General features: G+C 37.4%; 6 protein-coding genes across 6 annotated transcripts; 2 read left to right on the top strand and 4 right to left on the bottom strand. All coding sequences in view use genetic code 12, as the record gives it.

The window, feature by feature from the left end:
- Positions 1-582: 582 nt before the first annotated feature.
- Positions 583-7,359, top strand: CCH1 (Cch1p; the record flags this gene model as incomplete). The annotated part of the gene is made up of 1 exon (XM_067694915.1): positions 583-7,359. The coding sequence occupies one exon, from the start codon at positions 583-585 to the stop codon at positions 7,357-7,359; it is 6,777 nt and encodes a 2,258-aa protein (XP_067545861.1).
- A 50-nt stretch (positions 7,360-7,409) lies between these two features.
- Positions 7,410-8,909, bottom strand: ZPR1 (zinc finger-containing protein; the record flags this gene model as incomplete). The annotated part of the gene is made up of 1 exon (XM_067694917.1): positions 7,410-8,909. One exon carries the CDS (start codon positions 8,907-8,909, stop codon positions 7,410-7,412), a length of 1,500 nt encoding a protein of 499 aa, XP_067545862.1.
- Positions 8,910-10,231: 1,322 nt separating this feature from the next.
- On the top strand, positions 10,232-12,487 carry I9W82_005711 (ubiquitin-binding SDF ubiquitin ligase complex subunit; the record flags this gene model as incomplete). The annotated part of the gene is made up of 1 exon (XM_067694918.1): positions 10,232-12,487. One exon carries the CDS (start codon positions 10,232-10,234, stop codon positions 12,485-12,487), a length of 2,256 nt encoding a protein of 751 aa, XP_067545863.1.
- Positions 12,488-12,624: 137 nt separating this feature from the next.
- I9W82_005712 (uncharacterized protein) lies at positions 12,625-15,054 on the bottom strand (the record flags this gene model as incomplete). Its single annotated transcript, XM_067694919.1, has 1 exon — positions 12,625-15,054. One exon carries the CDS (start codon positions 15,052-15,054, stop codon positions 12,625-12,627), a length of 2,430 nt encoding a protein of 809 aa, XP_067545864.1.
- A 2,836-nt stretch (positions 15,055-17,890) lies between these two features.
- Positions 17,891-21,403, bottom strand: I9W82_005713 (PPM2; the record flags this gene model as incomplete). The annotated part of the gene is made up of 2 exons (XM_067694920.1): positions 17,891-20,013; positions 20,587-21,403. The coding sequence occupies 2 exons, from the start codon at positions 21,401-21,403 to the stop codon at positions 17,891-17,893; spliced, it is 2,940 nt and encodes a 979-aa protein (XP_067545865.1).
- Positions 21,404-21,520: 117 nt separating this feature from the next.
- On the bottom strand, positions 21,521-23,704 carry ZCF17 (Zcf17p; the record flags this gene model as incomplete). The annotated part of the gene is made up of 1 exon (XM_067694921.1): positions 21,521-23,704. One exon carries the CDS (start codon positions 23,702-23,704, stop codon positions 21,521-21,523), a length of 2,184 nt encoding a protein of 727 aa, XP_067545866.1.
- Positions 23,705-24,214: the final 510 nt, after the last annotated feature.

Here is a 24,214-nt window from a genome sequence, read left to right on the forward strand (position 1 = left end):
GATTCCACCCAGGGACCTATTGAGCGTCAGTTGGCATGAATGGAGCCTTATTGAATATAAGCATTGTATTCACTTCTTTAAGATGAAAACCAGGCGTTAGGAATGAAATCGGCATTAAATGTGCCATCAGAGTATACGGCTGCAAAGCTGTTGAGAGTACAAAAATGGCTTCGCCTCTCTTTTCTGGCATCATGCATGGAATACATCACATCATGAAATAGAAAAGGTAGAAATAGTCCCGTCCATCCTTTTACACTAACTCAGAAGGTGTATACACCCGACGCCAATCTCATTGGAAGTAAAGAGGTCTTTTCCCAATTGTTTGGTTTTTCTAAAAATAAAAATCAAAACTCCCTTGAGTTAAGAAAAGAAAAAGGACAGAAAAATTGCACACACACACACATTAGATTTGGAAAAATCTCATTTCGCAGATTTCAGTAAAATACATAACCAACACACACACGTATAGAATAAAGAGCACCCAATTTTCGTCACATTATCTTTGCTAACACAATAATCCACATATCAAAGGGATATATATACCCTACATCATTACCGCTAATTTCTAAGGAGAAGTTTTAGATGGATAGGCGATTTACAAATACACCAAACTTTGTAATACTGCAAGTCGAAGACACGGAAGGGTCTGCACAAGAACGCAGCCCTCGTGTTGTGTCACAGAGTACTCAAGAGTCTGTATCGTATGACGAAGAGTACGATCCTAATAAATCATACTCCCGAACTCCTTCCTTTAGGGTAGATCAACCGCAAGACACACCTACATTTAATGAGAACCCTTTCCAAACGAGTTCACTCCTACCTCGTCGCAAGCTGCACACATCTACCTTCTCAAGTACTAACCCATTTCGTACTGACCAATTTACTACACCTCAAGATGAGCCTGGGCAAATTCTTGGCGAATCTTTCCAACAATCTCCAATCATTCGAGGGTCACTTGATGACAACGATCTTAAGGATCTTAGGGATGGGTTAAAATCAGCATTAGGTACAACTAAAGAGAACGCAAAGTGGTTTCCGGTAACAACACCGGCCAAAGAGGAGCCACCAAAGTTTCCGATTCCCAAATCTGGCAATGATGCGAATGAAAATGCCAACTACACGACAAATATACCCCTTCAAGATTTTAGTCTACTACAGAAATCTCGTTCTCCAGATCAAAGTATATCACCAGCTCAATCTTTATCCCCATTTGCTAATTATGATGGCAATACATCTCCACGGAAGCCCCGCTCTCCAATGAGAGGTCCGGAGCCCAATATGGACTATCTTGAAGCCGGTCTTCTAAATCCGAACGCGACAAAGGAACTGCCGGCCAATACATCATCAAAATTTACCGATGCCATTGCAAGAATATCGAATCGTGTTATTGGTTCGGGAGATAAACGAGACGACCAGTCTGACAAGGACCAACTTGGATTGACACCGGTAAAGTCGCATACCAGCTCTTATGTTAAAACTCCAGTCAAGGAGTATCCATCATTCTTTGGTGCAGGGGAAGATTTCTACAAGTCAAGTCCAAGTCCTAACAAAGACACGAAAAATTTACCGGGCTTTACTGTTACTTCTGAAAATGGAGAGCCGGAACTCAACGAGACAACATTTTCACAAGGGTTAGGTGTCTACTTACACAGTTCAAGTGATTTGAACTTAGCAGAGAGTGCTCTGGTGCAAGATATCACTTCTGAAGGCTCTCTTCTACATTATAGGACTCCTTCAATTCAAACACATCAAACAGATGGAACCAGTCAATCTCGTAAGCAAGTATTGTACGGAAAATCACTAGGAATATTTCTGCCCGCATCAAGATTAAGACAAACGTGCCATGTCATACTACGAAATCAATTAACAACCCTGTTCATGTTTCTTGTTTTGGTCTTTCAAGTGGTGCTCTTAAGTTACCGTCAGTGGAATCCACATGGGTTGGGTGGGTACTATTTTGACGGTTACAATTGGGCAGATTATTTGCTCATAGTGATTAATGTTATTTACACTGTTGAAATCGCGGCGCAAGTAATTGCCTATGGTCTTGTTAACGACAACGCTATGTTTAAAGAGTTGGGAATTGATCATCCACCTGATCTTTTTGATTACACAGGTTTGCAAATACGTCGTCTCATATTCTTTTCAAAAACCTTTTTCGACCCCTTTAAGAAGAAAAAGAGGAGCAAAAGAGAAGAAACCATGAAACGTGAAATGCACGAACAGCATGATGATTCAAGTGGTGACGACCAACCTAATGGGGTGAATGAAGACCGAGACCACTCGTTTGAAAGGCTTTTGGACTCGAGAAACTCAGTCGACTACAACTTACAAAATAAGTATGAGTTCAACCTGTTTCATGAAGATGATGATAAGCCATTTCCACAACAACCGGCAGCACCAGAAGGTTACAAGTTAAAAACATCAAATACTTTTTTCAAAGGTATGGGCGAAAAGAAACTAGACCCGCAATATAAGAGAGCTTTCCTTCGAAAAAGTTGGCAGAGACTTGATTTTATTTCACTGTTTTGCTTCTGGATATCGCTTTTATTGTCCATCAACCACTATGATGCCAAACACCATATAATGCTTTTCAGAGCTTTGAGCTGTTTGAGAATATTGAGATTGTGCAATTTGACAACTGGTACAAATACGATTCTTACAGCTTGTAAGATTGCATTACCACAACTTATCGACGTGTCAATCTTTATTTCCTTCTTTTGGTTATTTTTCGGTATCATTGGAGTTCAATCCTTCAAGTCGTCACTCACTAGGCACTGTGTTTGGACAAATCCGGACGACCCTTCCGATACTTTTGTCAATTCAGATCTGTACTGTGGCTCATTCATTGGATTAGATGACCTGAAGCGATCCTATTTGACCCGTGAAGGGCTTCCCTCGGGTGTGATAAAGGGTTATCGATGCCCAAAATATTCTCAATGTATATCGGGTGATAATCCATACAATGGTACAATTAGTTTTGATAACATATTGCAATCGTTGGAAATGGTCTTTGTTATTATGAGTGCAAATACGTTTACCGATATTATGTACAACACAATGGACACAGATAACATGGCTGCGTGTATTTTCTTTATTGCATGTATCTTTGTCATGACTGTTTGGTTACTTAATGTTTTCATTGCGGTGATTGTTGCTTCCTTCAATGCCTCTCGAGTAGAAGCAGAAAAGCAACAAAATCGACATGGAGCAGGATGGAGAATTTTTAGAAGATTCAATGAAGATGGAAGGAACTACACAGATCAAGTAAAAGAAGCAGAGCAAAAGAATCGATTTCTCAAGTTTTATCGCAAATTTGAATTCGTGTTCGTGATTATTATTGCAATAAGTATATTTGTGCAGTGTTTTAGATCACACAACATGTCAGACCATCGTCGTCACTTACTTTACCGGTTTGAGGTAAGTTTCACTTGTGTGCTATTGGCAGAAATAATCGTCAGGTTCGTTGTTCATTTTCCTCAGTGGAGATTGTTTTTCCTTTCAAAAAGAAACTGCTTCGACCTTTTCTTGGCTGTTGTCACTTTTATTATAATCATAGAGCCTGTAAAGGATAAAATGGGTCATGCATACTACTGGCTTACTGTATTTCAGTTAATGCGATTCTACCGGGTGGTGTTGGCCACTTCAATTACGAGGAATTTATGGTTGAAGATTATGAAAAACATTCGAATCATTTTTGATTTGGCATTGTTTTACTTTATTTTGTTATACATGGTTAGTATCATTTTAGCAAGGTATTTTGAAGGCACTATACCACAAGATGAACTAGATGATGTTGATTGGCCCATGGACACCTTACCCGCGTCTTTCATTGCATTGTACATCATCACGTCAACTGAGAATTGGACCGAAATTATGTACTCGTTGCAGCAGTATGCAAAAACAACATCTTCCAGATCATTTGGAGCAATTTTTTTGATCATGTGGTTTATTTTATCCAATATGGTTGTATTAAACATTTTCATTGCCGTCATTGCAAACACATTGCAAGTGTCGGAAGAGGGCAAACGTAAACGTCAGCTTTTACAATTTATTGAAGTGATGACGAATAAATTGCAAAGCGTACAAGAGGAATCTGGGTTGTTGAAAAAAGTAAAGGCAAAATTGTTTAAACGAAAAGGTGCCAATGACGAGATGGAAAAAGCGGTGGTTAACTTGTTACTTAGTGGAACAGCAGTGCAAGAGTTTTTGAATCGTGATGTCGAGGATAATACAGATGAAGATATAGTAGAAGAAGGTGATGATGAAGCACATGATGAGATGAAAACCTTGTCTTCGAGTAAATGGAAAAGATGGATTCAAGTCAACGCAGCACGAGTTGCCAATGCAATTGGTAATCCTTTCCATTTCAACAAGTTGAAGAAAAAGCCAAAGTTTAAGTTTGAAAATTTCAATCCGTCAACTTTTGCAAATAATATCATCAAGGAAAGAAATGCATTATTAAGCAAACAAAATGAGTTCTTGGAAGCTAATCCACGGTACAATTATGTGTTTTACATCATTGGTCCGAGACATAAGTTGAGGAGATTATGCCAAAGAATGGTGAAATCAAGTTATGGTGAAAGAATAGATGGTGTTCCACCCTATAGACCTGTATCAGAGAGTCTTGTGGTACTTACATTTTTTGCAACAGTTGCATTAGTGGTTCTTGCATGTTATATGACGCCTATTTTCAGAATGGAGAATCATAGTGCAGGCTGGATCTTTTGGTCAGAATATGTGTTTGCATTGATATTCACCGTTGAATTTGCGGTTAAAGTGTTGGCCGATGGTTTAATCTTGACGCCAAATGCTTATTGTCGTTCATCGTGGAATTTAATTGATTTAATTGTCTTGATTTCGTTATGGATAGAATCCATTGCGTATCTTAAAAACGATGGTAATTTGTCGAGAATTGTGAGGGGTTTAAAAGCTTTGAGAGCATTGAGACTTTTGACCATTAGTGAAACGGCCAAGTCCAATTTTCACAATACAATGATTGCCGGGTTTGGAAAGATCATCAACGCAGCAATCATTTCTCTTTGTTTGTTGTTTCCATTTTCCATTTGGGGGTTGAATATTTTCAATGGTCGGTTAGGATATTGCATCGATGAAGAATCACCAGAAGGTGAATGTATCAATGAGTACCAGAATGAAGTGTTTAATTGGAATATTGTGAGTCCGAATGTGTACACCAACCCACAATTGGAATTTAACAGATTTGGATCGGCATTTGTTACGTTGTATGAGATTGTATCATTTGAAGGTTGGACTGACTTGTTAGCAAATGTGATGAAGAGTACAGGTGTTGGAACGGTTCCTGAAAAGAATGCCACACCATTCAATGGATTTTTTATTGTTTTGTTCAATTTTATCAGTACGGTTTTCATCTTGACGTTGTTCATTTCGGTTATTATCAGTAACTATTCAAGAACTACCGGAAGAGCATATATGACCACCGATCAGATCTCATGGTATCAGGTCAAGAAAATCTTGGTGCAAGTTGGCCCATCAAAACGTAAAGATTACCATCAATTATCACACTTTAGAAGATTCTGTTATAAAATGACTGTGGAGAGGAATCCTATCTGGCATAGAATTTTGAATTTTTTCTTGGCATTTCATGCGTTGGCCTTGTTGCTTGAGTGTTTTCCATCTTCCAACGGACTTAATGTTTTCAGAACTGTGATTTACACTATTGCTTCGGTGTTGTTCTTTTTAAATGCTGTCATGTTGGCGATCGCACAAGGGCTTAAAACATATTTGCATTACAGATGGAACATATTTAACTTGTGTGTTTCAACTGGAGCCGTCATAACAACCATCATTGCATTCCCAGTGGATGATAATTCCCCATTTATGAATATCAACAAGTTGTTTCTTGTTACTATTTTGTTATTTATCATTCCTAGAAGTAACCGATTGAGTCAGTTGTTACGATTTGCATCGGCATCATTACCATCATTGGTTTCATTGTCATATACTTGGATCATTGTGTTTTTGGTGTTTGCAATTGCCATGAATCAAATTTTTGGATTAACACGTTTAGGACAAAATGGAACTGGAAATATAAACTTGAGGTCGGTGCCGAAAACGTTAATTTTGTTATTCAGATGCAGTTTTGGTGAAGGTTGGAACTATATCATGCATGACTATACAGTCACGGCACCATTTTGCTCAACTGGTGGGAAATCTGATCGAAATGATTGTGGTAGTAAACAATATGCGTATATCCTATTCATTGCTTGGAATTTGATATCGATGTACATTTTCCTTAATATGTTCATTTCGTTAATTTTGGATAGTTTTGATTACGTTAATCAAAAATCTGATTACAGTGAATTGATTCAACGTGAGGAGATTCGGAAGTTTAAGCGGGCTTGGCAGAAGTTCGATCCACAAGGTAGTGGATATATCAAACCAATTGAATTGCCAAAACTACTCCATTCGTTAGATGGAGCACTTTCATTCCGATCCTATAGAGGAGAATTGGAAATAAAGGAGCTTTGTCGTAAATGGATCAGGAGAAATAATCCAAATGATCCATATGATGTTACGGTTGATTTTGATGGTATCGATAAAACAATGAATCAGATGGATATTCCAAAGATTAGGGAGAGAAGAAAAGCCATTGATATGTTTGTCGAGGAAGCATTGTTGACGATGGAAATCAATGATGATCCAGGAATATCCTTCACTCGTATTATATTGCAGTTGCCGCTTTACACAAGTTTTGATACTGGGAAATGCTTTAACCTTATTGATTATTTGGAACGGCAATTATTGATCAACAAGGTTGTTAAAAAGATGCACACAAAGAGGGTTTATGAAACGATTGCAGCTTATGCATGTAGATGGAAGTACCTTAAGAACAAGAAAATGGGAGTAAGGGATAGCAATATTGCGTTTGATACGAGATTACGAAGGACAAGTTACTTGGCAAATGAGGACTTGCTGGTAAACCACTCCCGGAGATCTTTCTCCCACGAAAATGATTCTGATAGAGATGATGACGATGACGATGATACGCAACAGCCACTCAAGAGAAGTTCCATCATTTATGGAGATCCTGGTGTATCGAGTGGAGTTTACTACCCAAATTCACCAATCATGCATACATCCAATCATGTGCAGCCGCCATCTCCACCTAAATCAAGAAAGCCGAATCTATCAATTACTATTCCTCGCAATAACCTTGAAGAGGTTAGGTTGGTTGATGATGATATTACATTTTCTCCATTTGCTGATAGTGCAACTACTGCTAATCGTGAGCAGAGACCATCGCTAGATGAAATGATTGAATCGTCAAGATGGAGAGATGCATTGGGAGATTTGACAAAGAAGAATAAGAAAAAGTGATTTAAGAGACTATTTAGAAGTTATAGATAATATATTTTCATTTTACATACTTAATCAGTCTTTATATCATTCAATCCCAAACTCTCATTTTGATCAAATGTCCTTTCAAACTCTTCAACCGTCATATTTGGATCATTATCTGGAGCATAGACGTTTTGAATATACGATGAAGCCAATGGATCAACCATGACAATAGTGAATCCAATTTTCCCATCAATGGCATCTTGCAACTTAGCAAAAAATGCAATCCATCTAGTTTTAGTTTCCTCATCCATTGAATCTGAAGTTTGTGTAAACACTCTTGTATGCAACTCGGTAGAAACTTGATTCAATAATCCTTCAATGGTGGTGAATCGACCACCCAAAGTACCTGGAGTTAAATCCAAACTTAACTCAGGAATTTCCAATCCACAAGTTTCCGATTTCAAAATATCTCTAGCTAAATCTTCAGGATCAGTGATTTTCAATGTGATTTTCTTACCCTTGGGTGGGATTTCACCTCCGGTTTTCACTTCGTTGGATTTGTACCCACAATGATCACAGACTGTAGACATGATTATCACATCTTTGAAATGGGGGATATTGACTGATTTCATGTGAGTTGAACAAGGCTTGTAGCATGCAGAACACGTTGCATCAAAAGTTTGAACTTCGCTATCGAGATTCTCAATATCAGTAGCATCAGATAACCCTGCCACTTTTGAAATTTCTGATCCTTCCTTCTTGTCCAAGTTTGATGAGACATTGGCATCAGTGGCTTGTTTCTTTTTCTCTAGTTCTTCTTGTCTGTGTCTGGCGACATCGTCTGCAGATATAAGCCCTAAAAACACATTTTGCTCAGCAGTTCTGTTGTATTCATACATGGCCCATTTATGTTGTGGTTCTCCTGGTACGTATTCGATCCATGAGTTACCAGCTGGATCATCAATACTGACAGTTAATGGTAAAGTACCTGGCTCACCACTGATATACAGATTGATCTTGTCTATCACTTGTTGAATCTTTTCATACAATTCTGGCTGCACCTTCTTTCTCTCCTCTTGATCAGCTTCTAAATCAGTAATCATTTCTTGTAAAATACCTTCAATATTGATTAACTGACCTCTCTTTGGTGGAATCTCAATATCCAATTCGTGAAATTTGACGGTTGCAGTTTCTGATTTGACAACTTGTCTGTTAAAATCCTTCTTATCTTCAACTTTAAAAACGTATCTTGCTCCCTTTTCAGCAACTTGAGCTGCTGGTTGAATTTCACTATTTTTGAATCCACAATGAGGACATTCAAATGACATTATAATAATTTCTCTAAAGAAGGGGATTCTTGTCAAAAGCATCCTGGTGGTACCATTTTTATGACAGTTCATACATAAAGATTCCACCTCTTGCACTGGGTGACCTTCAGCATCGGCCGCCCCGGTTTGTCTAACAGTGGTATCGACACTTTGAACTTGGTCTCCGACGTTGGCAAATGCGTCCTGTGTTTGCTTACTGGTTTCTTCTGACATATGTAATCGTGGTTTCTTATCGATATGGGAGTCAAAATTGTTCATGATGAAGCTGACTAAATAGTAATTTTTTTTTTTTTTTTCTTTTTTTTTTTTTCACGAGATGATGTTGCAAACTGGATGCAGAGTGGAAGCTTCTAGAATGATCTAGACCAATAAGTCAGCGCAAGATTTCCTTACGACAACATCATCGAGGAGACGAAAAGGGATACTACTGTCATTGCTTCTAGTATCCTTGGTGCACTGGTTGGATGAAGATGAAATTTAGGCTTATATGCCCCTCCAGTGACACAAAAAAGATAAGGAAGTGAAAAATTTAATTTTCGGACTTCATTCTCCATTCACGTGACATATAAAGCTTTTAGTGCTTGTGTTAATTTTCGCTGACATCGAACAATTTTTCAGGATTGCATTGTGAGTAGTTTATCTGTAGGGTCTTGTAGTTAGCATTACAGAATCAGACAAGAGCCACAAGTGATTATCAACCCATTTACTAAAATATGTGGCGTTCGCAATATCTTTACTTACTATCTCCTATCTCGCGTCTTCGGAGTTCTTACATCCTTTGTTAGGGAAGCAGGGAAATATAGATAGATAAGCTTGGGTTGGTGAGCCACCACATCTTTCTTTACGGCATACCACAGTTTTATCATTTTTGTGCCGCATCGACAAAAGGTACCGCATTTACGATGCGCAAAGAAGATCTTAAGTGAAGTCACGTGAGTACATGACATCATCGCATTATTTCGTGACCCCAAATACATACAAAATACCTGGGAAGACCATCCCATTTAGAACCTCGTCACTGTGAATGTACCAGAGTAGTTGCCATTATAAGTTGTAGATTGCACACTATGTGGCATTGAGAAACGTGACCCCTTTTGACCCGAGCCGATGAGTCCAAGAACAAAAGAAAAATGCGACACAATCTCTCTCTTTTGCCTTTCCAAAAGAGAGGAGAAGTCGTGTGAATTGGTGAAGAAGCCACAGCTTTCAAAAAAAAAAAAAAAATCTTTATTGTGTGTTTTTTTTTTGTATTGTTTTCCACGCATTTTCTATAAAACAGAAGAAGAAGAACAGAAAAGAAGAGACCAAAAATAGAAAACCACTATAGATCCTGTTCATCACATATACTTTACCACTCTATACCCACTTAACACCTCAATACTTTGAGAAGAAGTCTACACGTTTCACCGAACCTAACAAAGAAGTTATACATCACGAATTAAACTCATTCACATTTGATCTGCTATTTTTTAAATTATTTTTTTTTTTTTTCTTTTTTTGATTTATTTTTACAACCAAACAACCACACATAAATCCATAGAAAGATCTTCTTCATCCCTCGTATCCTCCACTCATCACTTATGGATTTGCAAAATAACTGTGCATCTGACGAACAGGTCTCTCCTCATGCCACTACAAGCAGCTTCAATAATATCATCCACTCAACTGCATCATCAAACGGAGAGACAGGGTCTAGTTCAAGGCATGCCACTCCTTCTTTGTCAAGACAAGGATCACCATCTGCCGCTCTACTTCATTCATCCATCAAGTCAACTATAGTTACCGACTCAGCGTCAAATGATTTGAGGACTCAAGCGCTTGTTTCACTTTCACCACCCCCACCACCAGGAGCTGAAGCAGAAGTTCCTTCTCCAAGTGGGAACAGCAGTAGCACCACACACAATCAAGATGTGTCGGTAGTAACACCATTCTTAGTTAAACATATTAGCGACCAAAGTCTAATACCGAAAGACAATTTTCACAGATATTGTTACCGTCATAATCCAGATATAACATGCAATAAACGAACCGATGAAGTTAAAATGAAAAAACTACAAGAAAAATTAGAAGACCTACCCAATAGAGATCAAGAAGCTATTAGTCATGTTTGGTCAATTTTCAGCGCAGCACCAGAACATCATCGAAAATTGATTCTACAAGGTATTTTAACTCAATGTTGTTTCCCACAATTATCATTTGTATCTCAGGAATTGGCCACCTTAATCAAGATTGATTTTATTTCCACATTACCACAAGAAATTGCTTTAAAGATTCTTTGCTACTTGGATTGTAATAGTCTTTGTAATGCTGCACAAGTATCACGTAAATGGAAGACATTGGCTGATGATGACCGTGTTTGGCATCACATGTGTGAACAACATATTGACCGTAAATGTCCCAACTGTGGATGGGGACTTCCCTTGATGCATATGAAACGAGCAAGAGATATGACTGAGGAGGAGATTAAGCCAATTAAGCGGAATGAAGAAGCGGCAAGGGAAGCTGCTGGTGTAGCTACTCAACAAGGACAAGCGGCACCCACCACTAACATAGCTGACACACAAGAGCAACAACAACAGCAGCAACAACCATCACAAAGTTCCAGCGATGAACCTGATCGCAAGAAACTCAAAGTTGATCCAAAGCATGCAACGGCTTCACCACCAGTACTTAAAAAACGTCCATGGAAATCTGTCTACTCAGAAAGATTCAAATTGGAAAAGAATTGGCGTAAAGGGGTCTACAAGTTGAAATCATTTATTGGTCATCAAGATGGTGTTACATGTTTACAATTTAATCGAAAATATCTAATGACAGGTTCATATGATTCAACGATTAAAATTTGGAGAATTGATACTGGTGAATGTGTAAAGACATTAACTGGACACACAAAGGGGGTTCGATCATTAATATTTGATAATCAGAAACTAATCACTGGTGGATTAGATTCAACAATCAAAGTATGGAATTATCATACTGGTAACTGTATTGCCACTTATAGAGGTCATGACGATGCTGTAGTATCGGTTGATTCATTCAAAAAGACAATAGTTTCCGGTTCAGCCGATTCTACGGTGCGTGTATGGCATGTTGATACAAGAACATGCTACACCTTGCGTGGCCATACTGATTGGGTCAACTGTGTCAAGATTCATCCTGGTTCTAGTACAATTTTCAGTGCTAGTGATGACACCACTATACGAATGTGGGATATGACTACCAATCAATGTCTCAAGATTTTTGGCGGCATGGAGAATAATGGACATATCGGTCAAGTGCAAACGGTGATTCCATTGACTTATAAGGATGAATTGATTGAGGATGCCAGTGAAGGTGAGAGTGAACATGAGCAAGGTGGGAAAGAGGAGGAGTCACAGCCGCAACATCAACATCAACATCAACATCAACACCACCAAGATCACCAAGCGCACCCACACCAACATTCACATCCCAACACCGCCACCACAAACTCCACCAACACCGCCAACACAAGCACCTCTTTGCCGACGCGAAACTTGGTGCCCGCAACCAACTCCTTCCCCACCCACATCCTCACATCCTCCCTCGACAACACGATCAAACTCTGGGACGTAGCCACGGGCAAATGCATCCGTACCCAATTTGGCCACATTGAAGGCGTATGGTCAATTGCCGCCGACACATTTCGAATCATTAGTGGTGCGCACGATCGCATGATTAAAGTGTGGGATTTACAGAATGGGAAATGTTTGCATACGTTTGGTAATGCTGCTAGTGTGTCTTGTGTTGCTTTGAGTGATTCCAAGTTCGCGTCAGGGTTGGAGAATGGTGAAGTCAAGATGTACTGTTTTGATTAGAGGAAAGAGAGAATATTTAGTTTTGTATTTGTTTTAGTTAGATGTGTAAATTGCAAGTATTTATTAGATGATGTTAATGTAGAGAAATAAGCTTATTGAAATAGTCAGCGAGTGTGGGTGAATATCACCCAGAATAATCAAGCTTCACTTAAATCACTAGCCAAACCACCACCACTGCTACTGCTGCTTCCATTGCCATTACCATTGCCATTATCACTGCCACTGCCACTACCACTAGCATTCACACCCCCATTTGGCGAATCCGACTTGAAGAAACAATACGAATCAAGAATCTCCTTATATGACTTACTCTTCAAATCACTATTGAAAGCATTTGATCTACCAGTAGACAAATTGCCCTTTGTTTTAGCATTTGAATTTGAGTTTAAATTGAATTGATTGGTGATGAATTTAGACTTGTACTTGGGTGTGGTTGTAGTTACGGTATCGAGTGAGTCGAGGTCGAGATCAACTTTAAGAGCTGGACCAGAGCCACCAGCAGAAGCACCAGTAGTAGTAGTTTTATTTTCGTTGGTGGTGCTGTTCTTGATGGTGCCGTTTCTTGAATCGTGAGCAGTTGAAGAAGGTCCACTGGTGTTATTGTTATTGGAGCTTGGCAGCTTGATTTGTGCATCTCCAGTGTTTTTCAACAACTCTTCAATATTCTCCTTAATAGTGGCACCGTTCCCATTGGTATCCATAGTAATAAGACAATCAGTATCATTATCATCACCCAAGTCTAAATCACTATCATTAGCTTTAGAGTCCCCTTTAGTTGGACTGTTATAATTAATACCCGAATCAGACCCAACTCGTTTAAGATAATTGTTAGAATACCGTGGTTTCCTCGTATGATCTTGTAATTTTGAATCTTTATTCTCCAAATTGTAGAAATGATGCTTGCGTTGTATTGGATGGTGAGTGATTCTTGATTTGACCAATTTGACCAAGTAATTTTGAAATTTGTTATTATCCCAATACTCATGTCCCTGGGTACAATATTTAATGCAAAATTGATATCTTCTTTCCTTTTGGTAATCGCCGTAGTATGATCCTCTGAATACATCTCCACTGTTATTTCCACTGCTACTACTATCGTCGCTCAATGAATCAGTAGATGAGTTTTTTGACATTTTAAAAGTATTGAATAGACTTTCAAGTGGAATCTTGAAGTGAAACCGATCATAATTGTTCTTTTCCAAAACATCAGCTTTTTCATCAGAATATGTGGTTGGAATTTCAATAATTGTCATCCAATTATCAACTGAATAACGCACAGTCAAGTATTTTTCAAAAGCAAGATTTTTCACTGCGATATGACCCAATAGGTACTTTTTATCAGCGGAAATGAAAAGTCGCTCAAGGAAAACTGGTGTATTTGATTCAATTCTCTTCAAGTATGACAATGGTGCAAAATTCAACAACTGTAAATCCCACTTAATCTCTGAAGGAGCTGCGGTACTATCACCCGACTTGGGATATTTTGTATTACCCAAGCTGAAATCGTGAAAGTCATGGTCATACGGCTTGTTTCCGTGTCTATGAACACCTCCTCTTGAACTAATCCTTTTCACATCATCATCAACGTCATCGTCATCACGATACGTGTATCCGTAATTGTAACTACTGCCAAACGTGCCGTACCCTTGATAGTTGCTATCGGTGTCGTCATCCTCTTCCTCCTCGTCGTCGTCACCAGAGTCATCAGATGAGTCGGCATGTGCACCAAGTGTAGGTGAGTTACTAGCAGATATAGTTCTTGGGGTATCCTTCTTTTTGAAATATCGAACATCCGAATCACCAAAATGGACTTTAAAAGTAGGTGTTGAAGGTAATGATTTTGATCTTTTAACTGTTTTGAGTGCAGATTTGTGATTAAAGTAGTCTGGGGTTGTAGCTTTGTTGTCTTTATCTTCTAAATTTGGATCTGGTAGTTCTGGAAGCTGTTGAGTTGATGAGGGTGAAATTAAAGGACTTGAAGAAGGTGATTTATCCAATTGTGAAGTAGTTGAACCAGAAGTGGAGGAAGAGGAGGAAGAAGAAGGAGATAGGGATGAGCGAGTAGTAGCTGTATCAGGTGTATCTTGCTTCTGTTGTTGTTGTTGTTGTTGTTGTTGTTGCTGTTGTTGTTGTTGCTGTTGTTGCTGTTGTTGCTGTTGCTGCTGTTGTTGGTAATTTGGTTGCTGTTCTGGGAATGACAAGGTTTTATTAAATATGCTATTTTCTCTGGTTCTATCATTGGATTTTGTATAAAAGCTCTCTGATCTCGAAGGTTTATGCATAAATTTCATGGAAAGTGGTGTTGGTGACGAAGGTGAAGTTTCTGTACTGCCATCCTGTGGTGATATGGATTCATAAGTGAATGATCGACGCCGATCGCGAGGAGTAGCTTCATTTGAGGAGCTAGAAGTTGGTGGTGCAGCATTGGAAAGGGCAAACGAATCACCTATGGCCATTGAATTGGGTGATGCTGATGCTGATGCTGATGCTGATGTTGAAGTATTGTTGTTGTTGTTGTTGTTGCTGTTGTGATCTCTCCTAGTATATACAGATTGGGTGGTTGCCATTTTTCTGAATCTCTCCTTTGGTACAACAGACAAAGAGTTACAGTTGTTTTTCACTTCTTCTTCTTCTTCCACCTCAAAGTGTTGTTATGCTATGGGTGAGGTATCCTCTTGGAGATAGATGGATGGGAAAAGGGGGAAAAAGCTTGGGTATATATATAAATTACTAAATTTTCGGAGATAATGGGATTGTGTGTGTATTGTGTGTATTGTGTGCTCTTTGCTTTTGCTTTTTGCTTTTTCGTTTGTGTGACGAAGTAAAAATGGTTAGTGATGATTAGTAGTTATCAACTGATACTAACTAATAATATATTGATAATTTGATATATTGAGATTGTATATATTGTTAGATAATTGACTACTTTAGAAGATATTTATATACTAAAGTTTTTTCAAGGGATATGTTTGTATATATATATATATAGATGATATGTATATGATATGATATGATATGATATGATATGATGTATATTATATTTATTATATGTATTATATGTATAATAAGACGTGTGTTTGTGTAATGTTGAGTAAAAAAAAGGTAGTGTATTAAGTTACAAAAATATAATATATATACACACCACAATACAAAGATAGTATAAGTCATATACAAGTACCACATTAGCAGTCTGTATCAAAAGAACTGAGATGTATAAAACGTTAAGGATAACTGCCCCCCATCCAAGTCGTACATAAGTTGTATGACTATATATATATATATATATATACAAGTTATATGTATCTAATAGAAATAGAAACAGAAGAGTGACACATCTGTAATATGTACATATACTAAACACATACATATATACATACATACATACTAATTAGAATAAACACATAAACGTATCTTCTTCTTTAGCTTAAGCAATATATAGAAGAGAGTATAATTCTGATCATAAAAGAGTAAGTATATCCCCCCCAATAAGTAAACTAAACCGTACGTGTGTACAAAAAGTTTATATTTATTATTATTAGTATTAGTATTATTATTAGTATTATTATTCGTTCTTTGAGAAGAGGAGGGGTCAAAGAAGAGTATACTATATATATATATATGTATGTATAAAGAGAGTGTGGTGGTTAAAGATGTACCCAACAAACAACAACAGCAAAAGTATATATACATATACAATGGATTACCCAACATCCAAAAACAACAACCAACCAACCAGCCAAACCATTGAGTATTAATCTTAGGTTAGCGGGTAGTAAGGTAAAGCAGTATTGACACTTAGTACTATTCCAAACCTATATTGAATTGTGGGTTGTACTCCTTATTTATATATGTATGTGTACCAGTTAACTTTGAGTGGAGAAGATAGGAAACAGTTTACCTTGGTGGCTAAGACACTTACGGAAGTTATGGAAGAGGGGACATACTGCCGGTCTCTCTACGTAAAACTAAATTATCATCAAAAGGGGGAGGAGGCAACCAAAGCGAGAATGTATACACAAAATGCACAAACGTACATATACTAACACAATCTACCAAAGAGATATAATTAATACCATATACATAATATAACTTTTAATAGTAGCTTACACCTGGCCAAGCATTATTATAATACCATCTGAAACAAAAAATCAAAACTTTAAATTGTCACTTGTATATTATATACCAACTTCAAAAGGATGCAAACTGTTCATTCTTCTAATCATTAAAAAACAAAGACTACAGTGGCTACCGGAGTTAAGAGCCTCACCCTCATTGTCTTCTTCTTTCTCTCTCTCGCCAGTTATGCATCAAGTACATCTCCACTTTTCGCAACTTACGTTTTGTTACTTTCAATATATATATACATAACCAATATCCATGTGCATATGCACATATTATCTCAAAATAATAAATAAAATATACATACAATTATAATAAAAAACCATGCTGGAGTCTAGACCAAATTAAGAGACAGATTTAGAATCTTGATTGAAATTGTCCAATCATCTTTCCAAACACCCTTTACCCATAAAGGACACACAAACCAAAACAAGTTACTTATCATCATCCCTCACCAGACACAGAAAATCAGATGTTTTTTTCTCTTTGTTTTTCAGCTTTGTGTACATACGTACGTTCGTTTCTTTTTTACTATTCGTATATGCCACTTTCGCCATGGGGTTATACAAATCTTTGTGCACGCTCAGATCCCTAAGCTCAATTTGACTTCTTCAATCAAAGGATTCATCTCTTGTGACATGATACTCTTTTGTGCATCATTGGTGTTTCTTTGAATATCCCGGAAATAACAGGAATTGCCGTTCCCGTAAATACCATAATCATACCACAATCTAAGAAAAACAAATTTCATAAAGAAGAAACTAATTCACCCAAGAGCTTACAGAGGATTCACTTTTGCTACAATTCTATCCCCTGAGTTGTCAGAGCCCTCTTTTATTTTCTCTCTCTCTCTCGTTTAATCGGTGAGTAGAGCTCCGGAAGTTATGAAGAAAGAAACAAGAAAAAAAAAATCGGAAAACACAATTTCAAGCCGAGATTGTGCTACTTGAGCCGAACAAAAAAAAAAAAAAAAAAAGAGGCGCAAATCATATTGTTTATTATTGCTTCCCCTTTTCTCCCTTAACTATCAAACTATGCATATAACCAATACATGCATTCACTTCGAGTGTAAGATATAAATGTGAAAAAAAAAAAAGGTACATACGCATAGGCTCATAACCCCAACATGAAAACTGCCCATAAGTTAGTCTCTTTTTTTTTTCTCTCTCTCTCTTTCACGCGCAATTTCCATTGATTAGATTTGTTTTTGTAGTTCAACTATTGCGCTTTCACTTCTGTCGTCAAAATTCTTGCGACATGTCGACATGTCAAAAACCTCTATTTCTAATATTCTAATCTATATACACAATTATAACAACTACCAAAAGAATAACAAACAGCACCACCACCAACAATCAAACTCACCTCATCACTCAAACGAACCAACCCAAATCCAATTAAAATTGGTGGATATTGTATAAACTCAACCTCGGTTGGAATTTCAACACTTTTGAAACGTAAATTATCCAATTGCAAACTCAATATATTTGTTGCGTGAGTCAAGATTGTTTCTGATGAAACTCCACCAATTATTAAAAGTTTAGACCCATTGTTTATCAATTGCGCCTGACTGCCAATTCTTGCAAACATCAAATGTTGCATAATGATACTTAATCGAACTTGATTGAATTCGAAATCTATCGTGAATTTATAAAGTCGATCATTAACATTCGGTAAATGACATTCATTAAAACCTCCATAAATGTATCCTTCATTCTTGTCTTGATTGTAAACCATTGTTGCACTATTCAAATTTTCAATGTATTCACCACGTATATCAAGTGGAATAACTTTGTTTGTGGTTGAATTGAATAGAATAAATGGAGTAGCTGTTGCATCTTCTGAAAATCCACCAAATATAAGCAATTCGTCGTCATTCATAGCCACTATTGAATGCCTAGCTCTTGGTGCATCCAAATGACCAACTAAATTCCAAGACTCACCATCAAATTTATATACATCATCCTTAACATCGCTAGGTCTAGTTCTACCACCAGTGAGGATTAGACTCCCACCAATGGGAGTTAAACAATGACACATTCGAGGAGTTGGGATATCATCCAGCTGTTCTTGTTTTTTAATTGTACCCGCTGCATAATCCATAACTAAAGTGTCATTAGTTCTAGTCTGTTTCAATCCTCCTTGTAAATACACCTTCCCATTCAATCGACTGCACGCGGGGAACTTGACTTGTAATAAATCAAGTTGGTTTGTAAAACGATCATCAATGGTTAACTTGACATCCTCATCAACTTCAAATCTTTCCATCTCTTCTTCATCAACTTGATAATCTGGATTCAACCTCTCTTCATAAACCAATTGCGTTTCATCATTACTAGCATGAAGAACAATATAATGCTGACAAAATAAAATAAACTCTTCCCATTCATCAAACTCCTCCACTTGCATCATTTTCCTCTTAACTTCATCTCCAGCATCATCATCAATAAGCAACTTCCAATTCTCAAATAAATTCCTCACTTCAGCAAACTTGTAATACTGTTTAAATCGTTGCAACTGTTGCAGTTTAGTAGGATACAGCTCAACACACTGAATCGGACTCCGCAAATGGGCAAAATGGTACAACATCTTGGTTGCAAATGCATTATGGGCCCCATCAGGCATGATTTGTTCCAATATTATAAAGTTTGAGTTGTGAACTCCTGATGAGATTTCAATTACTGGATTGGCATATTTGGGGTTCATGTAAGCTAACGAGACTTCAGCAATGAATATCGTCAATGCTTTGCCACTTGAGTCTTTGCTCTTTGAGAACAATTGATTGATTATTTGCTGATACTGAGTCAAGTTTTTCAAATCACATCCAATTAATTTATAATTGTTTGTGTTTAATTTATACATTGAATCATCCTTCATTCCATCACCAATCAATTGCTTAATCTCATTTGATTTTTCAATCAATTTAAGCTTCTCGTCAACTAAATCAGGATAATCAATATCATAAAACTTGAAATCACAACCATTCCCCCAAGCAGCAGCAGCAGCACAATCTCCCTCATTTCTCATACTTAACATCTGAAAAGGCAACGGATCAAACCCACATCCCAAATTGACAACATTAACAACACCTCTCTGCTCCCCAGCATCACTGCATTCTCCTCTCTTATACCCACTTTCAATAATCTTATAAACAGTACGACGTATACTCTCCATACGTATCCAATACCCTCGATTAATAGCCGGTGACCGCCGATCTTTCCTCAGCAGCGGAACGAAATGACTAAACCACGTCCCTAATTCCGGCTGGATTGTTGGAAAATACAATTTTTCCACACTACGTTTAGATACAATTGATGAATTGTTTGTGCCTTGAACTTGTTGATCATCATAATGTTTTCGTCGTTGATCTTTTTCTCTTTTTCGTTGTTGCTGTTTGGACAGATGGTCTAGATTCTGAGGATGTATTGTTGATGACATTGCCTTTCTTTCCCTTTTGTAAGGTGGAATCCTCTATCAGTCTTTGGCGTGTTGCTTCTTCTTCTTTCCCTGTCGTGATGAGCATCACTTTAAAAAAAACTTTACACCACAAAAAGGGAAAAGGAGGAGTACTACCATTGTACTGCAATGAGAGACTGTACTGAGTCCCAGCTGTTATTTAAAAAAAGAAAGAGACTGCATTAGAGCAAACTTGATAATTATTGAAAGAAAACTTACAAAAGCAGACGAGTATAATATCCGTCCTCGGCAAAACAGTCTATGTATGTAACGCTGATATTAGCGTGTGTTTATTTCTAGTCAAAAACACAAAATTCCATGTTCTTTAGACCGAGCGACATTGATTTGACGTGCCCTACAGGCAACTTCTTGTGCTGAAGGTTACAAGAACATTATAAACTCGGTGCTCATCTGAAATTATATAGCAAGTGGATATGCGCCGATCATAACTGACATCCTCTTCATCCTTTACTTGCTCTTGAAAGCCGCCTGCAAATGTTCTTTAAACTTATCTGGCAGGCTACTCTGGCACAGTCTCAAATACTCAACTGCAGACAAAGTATCCTTCAAATTCTTGATATTCCTAGCTCTCAAACTTTCTATATCATCCTCACTATCATCTCTATTCCTCATTTGAATGTCACCATCACCATCACCATTACCTCCACCTCCACCAGATTCCTGATGCTTCTGTTGCTGTTGTTGTTGCTCATTCTGTAAACCCTCGCCACATTTCAACCAAATCTTCCCATTGATCCCCACTGCAATCTCAAACTGTACTCGACTCGCCAACAATTCCAATACCGGCAGTTTCGAATTATACAACAATTCCCTAGCGAAATTCATTGAAACATCAAAAACGTATCCTGAATCATCCAATACGCCAAACCCACCCGATTCTCGGTTATTTGACGCATCAAAACACTCCAATTCAGTTTCAAATGTTGAATCATTATCATCGTTCACCACTCTTGCGTAGACAACTTGGCCATTTTCTAAATTAGGTCGGTTCTTGCGACTTGCATTAGGGAAGGCCATAAATGATAATAGTACCGATGGCGAGTAATCTTGTAATGATACTTTGTAATATTCACCAGCGGATCCAGTTACTGTTCCAATGACAAGGTCATTATTGTGAGGAACGTATCGTTTGGTGTTGGATTCTATATAGACAAGTTGTGAATTTTGTTGTTGGTTGTGATTGATGTGTAGTATACCTGCTGTTGAGGGTATGACGTTTTGTGATTTAGGATCTTTATAAATTCCGGGGCCAATTTTGGTCTTTGTTGATGATGAGGGCTCTATTGGAAGCTTGTCTCCGGGTACTGTAATAGATGACATTGGTAAAAGAAGGTGTGCAATCTGATGAGATTTGGATAAAGATTTTTTAGAGAAAAATAATAATCGATGCACTGAAAACGCTACCGAGATGCAAATCTACTTCACTCTATAAAATTATTACTCTACCCAATTTCTACTCAGTTCACCTAATATAGCAAACCTATCTTCGTAATGGTCACGAATGTCCTTAACACTAAGAACTTCTCGACTCACTTCACTCTCATCGTCAAATGATCTATAATCTTTAAGCAACAACATAGTCTCATAATCGAATTGCAAAATTGAGCTCTCATCAAAAATATTCAACGTCTCTATATTTCGAGCATACAAGTTCTTCACTAATGGATCATCTTCACGCGTGAAACTGATATAATTATTGACCCCATTAGAAAGATCCACCGATTTATCTCTGATTGGATAATGTTCAGGTCGTATTAAAGTGGTGTTGAAACTTTTGATTGCTACTTCGGTAACATTGAACAACTTTCTGCTCTTTAACCTGTTATCTTGTAGGGTGACGTTATCATAATAATTTGACCATTTGATATTGTTATGATAAAATACAAACCTTCTCTTAAAAAAGGCATAAAGTCTCGAAGCATAAATAATGTGACGTTGCAAAAACACATCAATTTTATGACTGAAAAATGATCTAGTGTATGGGTTGTATTTCGATACCGTTAAAGTTTCCTTATCGCTGTAGCATTGACTCACTGGGAGTATGAAACTCAAACTGAAAAGATACTTGCATGCAGGGAATACAGCATCTAATGCAGCGGCAATCGCACTATAGTATGTGTACAATGTAGTTGACAAATCTCGTAAAAACACAGATTCGTCATAAAATGTTGAACTGAGTCTGGACTTGTGAACTAGTGCCTCGGGTGGGCACATTGCATGCCATGTTTGCAATACATCAAATAATGCGTCAATGGGGTATACTGAAAGACTAGTTTCATCACGTAATGCAAATACAATGCTCAATACTTTGTCTTTGAGAAATTTCATCAATGCTGAATACTGAGATTTCAAAGTTTCAAATTCGCAATGAATAGAAGCATCAGTTCTTGTCTTGAATAAGGACTCTGTAGTGAAGATAAACTCAAGACTTCTCAAGTTGGACTCAATTTCGAATAAGAATTGTGGATTGTATGATGGGACATTGACACTAATCACATTGTACTGTAGATTTTTCTTCAATAAGGAAACAACCGATAATGTTTTGCTTGGTATAGTTTCTTGCAAGTTGGCATACGTGTTGTATGCAAGTAATGGCAACTCCAAGGTTTTGGAATGGCGTTTGACTCCCTGTTTCATCAAGATTGAGGTGAAGGTTAAAAAGTTGCCTGCATAAGCCACCAACTCGAGATCATTACCAGCTTCATTGGACTTGTAGTTTATACACTTTTTCTGTTTTATTCCTTCCACTTGGGCTTGTAGCACGTCATAACACTTGTTGAATGAGTTTTTAACGCGATTATCAAGACGTTGAATAAGTTTCTTATCTGTATTCTCTTTCAACGAGCCTGGCTTTGACTTCAAGTAGTTCAAGTGTATAACTTCACCCAAAGTTTGTACTGCTAAACTTAATCCTAAAACAGATATATTTTCCATAAGGGAATCACTCATATAATCTAGCAAGGTATTTTTGCCAATAAACAAGTGTAAGCTATAGTCAGACACAACTGGGGTAGTAGTGACAGCATGGGCCGAATTGACGCGTTTGAAAGCTCTGGTGTTGATGACATTGAACGAAATTTGATGCTCAAATCCATTTGGCAAGATGTTCTTCTTTGATGACTCTGTAGGTGTGCCAGCGGTGTATTCATCACTATCAAAGTCATTAATAACTTCAAACTCGTTGGTGAAATCCTGCATGGAAAGGTTGTTGTACTGCAAGGGAGGATATGTTATTGATGGTATAACAATTGGTAAATCAGCAAGTTCAAATCTAAACTCCAACACACTACCACTTGGTGCATGATTGAGGACTCTTGGCTTCTTATAACTGCCTGAGGGTACTGAATCTTCCGCTCTTGTTTGCACATTTGTTGCTGGTAATCTATAATTTGAATTCAACAATTTGTTTTGACTATTTCTCAAAGAATGCGTCAACTTGATCTTTTCAATTTCGTCTGATGATAAAGACAAATATGAACAAGTGTCTTTCTTTCCTTTTAAACAGTTTTTACACAGTGGTAAGCTCTCGTCACATCTAATCTTTTTCCGTTTACAGTTTGCACATCCCAACTTTGAGTTTGTGTGTCTCTTTCTCTTAACTGTAGTAGGTGGTTTCGACATTATAATCAAGGGCAAAGAAGGAAGGAAGGAAGGAAGGACTGGATAGACGCTGGTAGTTTAATAAAATATAGTTGCTCTTCTGATGAAATTTTGCTGTGTTGTTGACTGCTAAAATTTTTCCTTCCTTTTTATTGATGGAATCAGAAGAAAAAATGTTAAACCCAATAAATGATCAGTTACGAATTTTATTATAAAATATTTATTTTATTATTTATTTTTATTATTTATTTTTCCGACGGACATAAAGAACAAGAAGAAGAAGAAGAAGAAGAAGAAAACCAAGCCAATAGTAAACTAGTTGAAGTTAATCACACAAAAGAAAGTAATAGAGCTTCCAACTGTTTTATGACACATTACAATTTACAGTCCTATCTTCCTATAGAGTAAAAGTATCACCCCTGCCTTAACGTGTATATGTATAAAAAAAGCATCCACATCAGGCGGATAGGTAAAGGCTTGTAATCATTTAGACTATGCGTACATTCCTTCTGTTCGTATTACTTTCCTATT

This window comes from Candida metapsilosis, assembly GCF_017655625.1.
Source record: "Candida metapsilosis strain BP57 chromosome Unknown scaffold9, whole genome shotgun sequence".
Taxonomy (NCBI): Eukaryota; Fungi; Ascomycota; class Pichiomycetes; order Serinales; family Debaryomycetaceae; genus Lodderomyces; species Lodderomyces metapsilosis.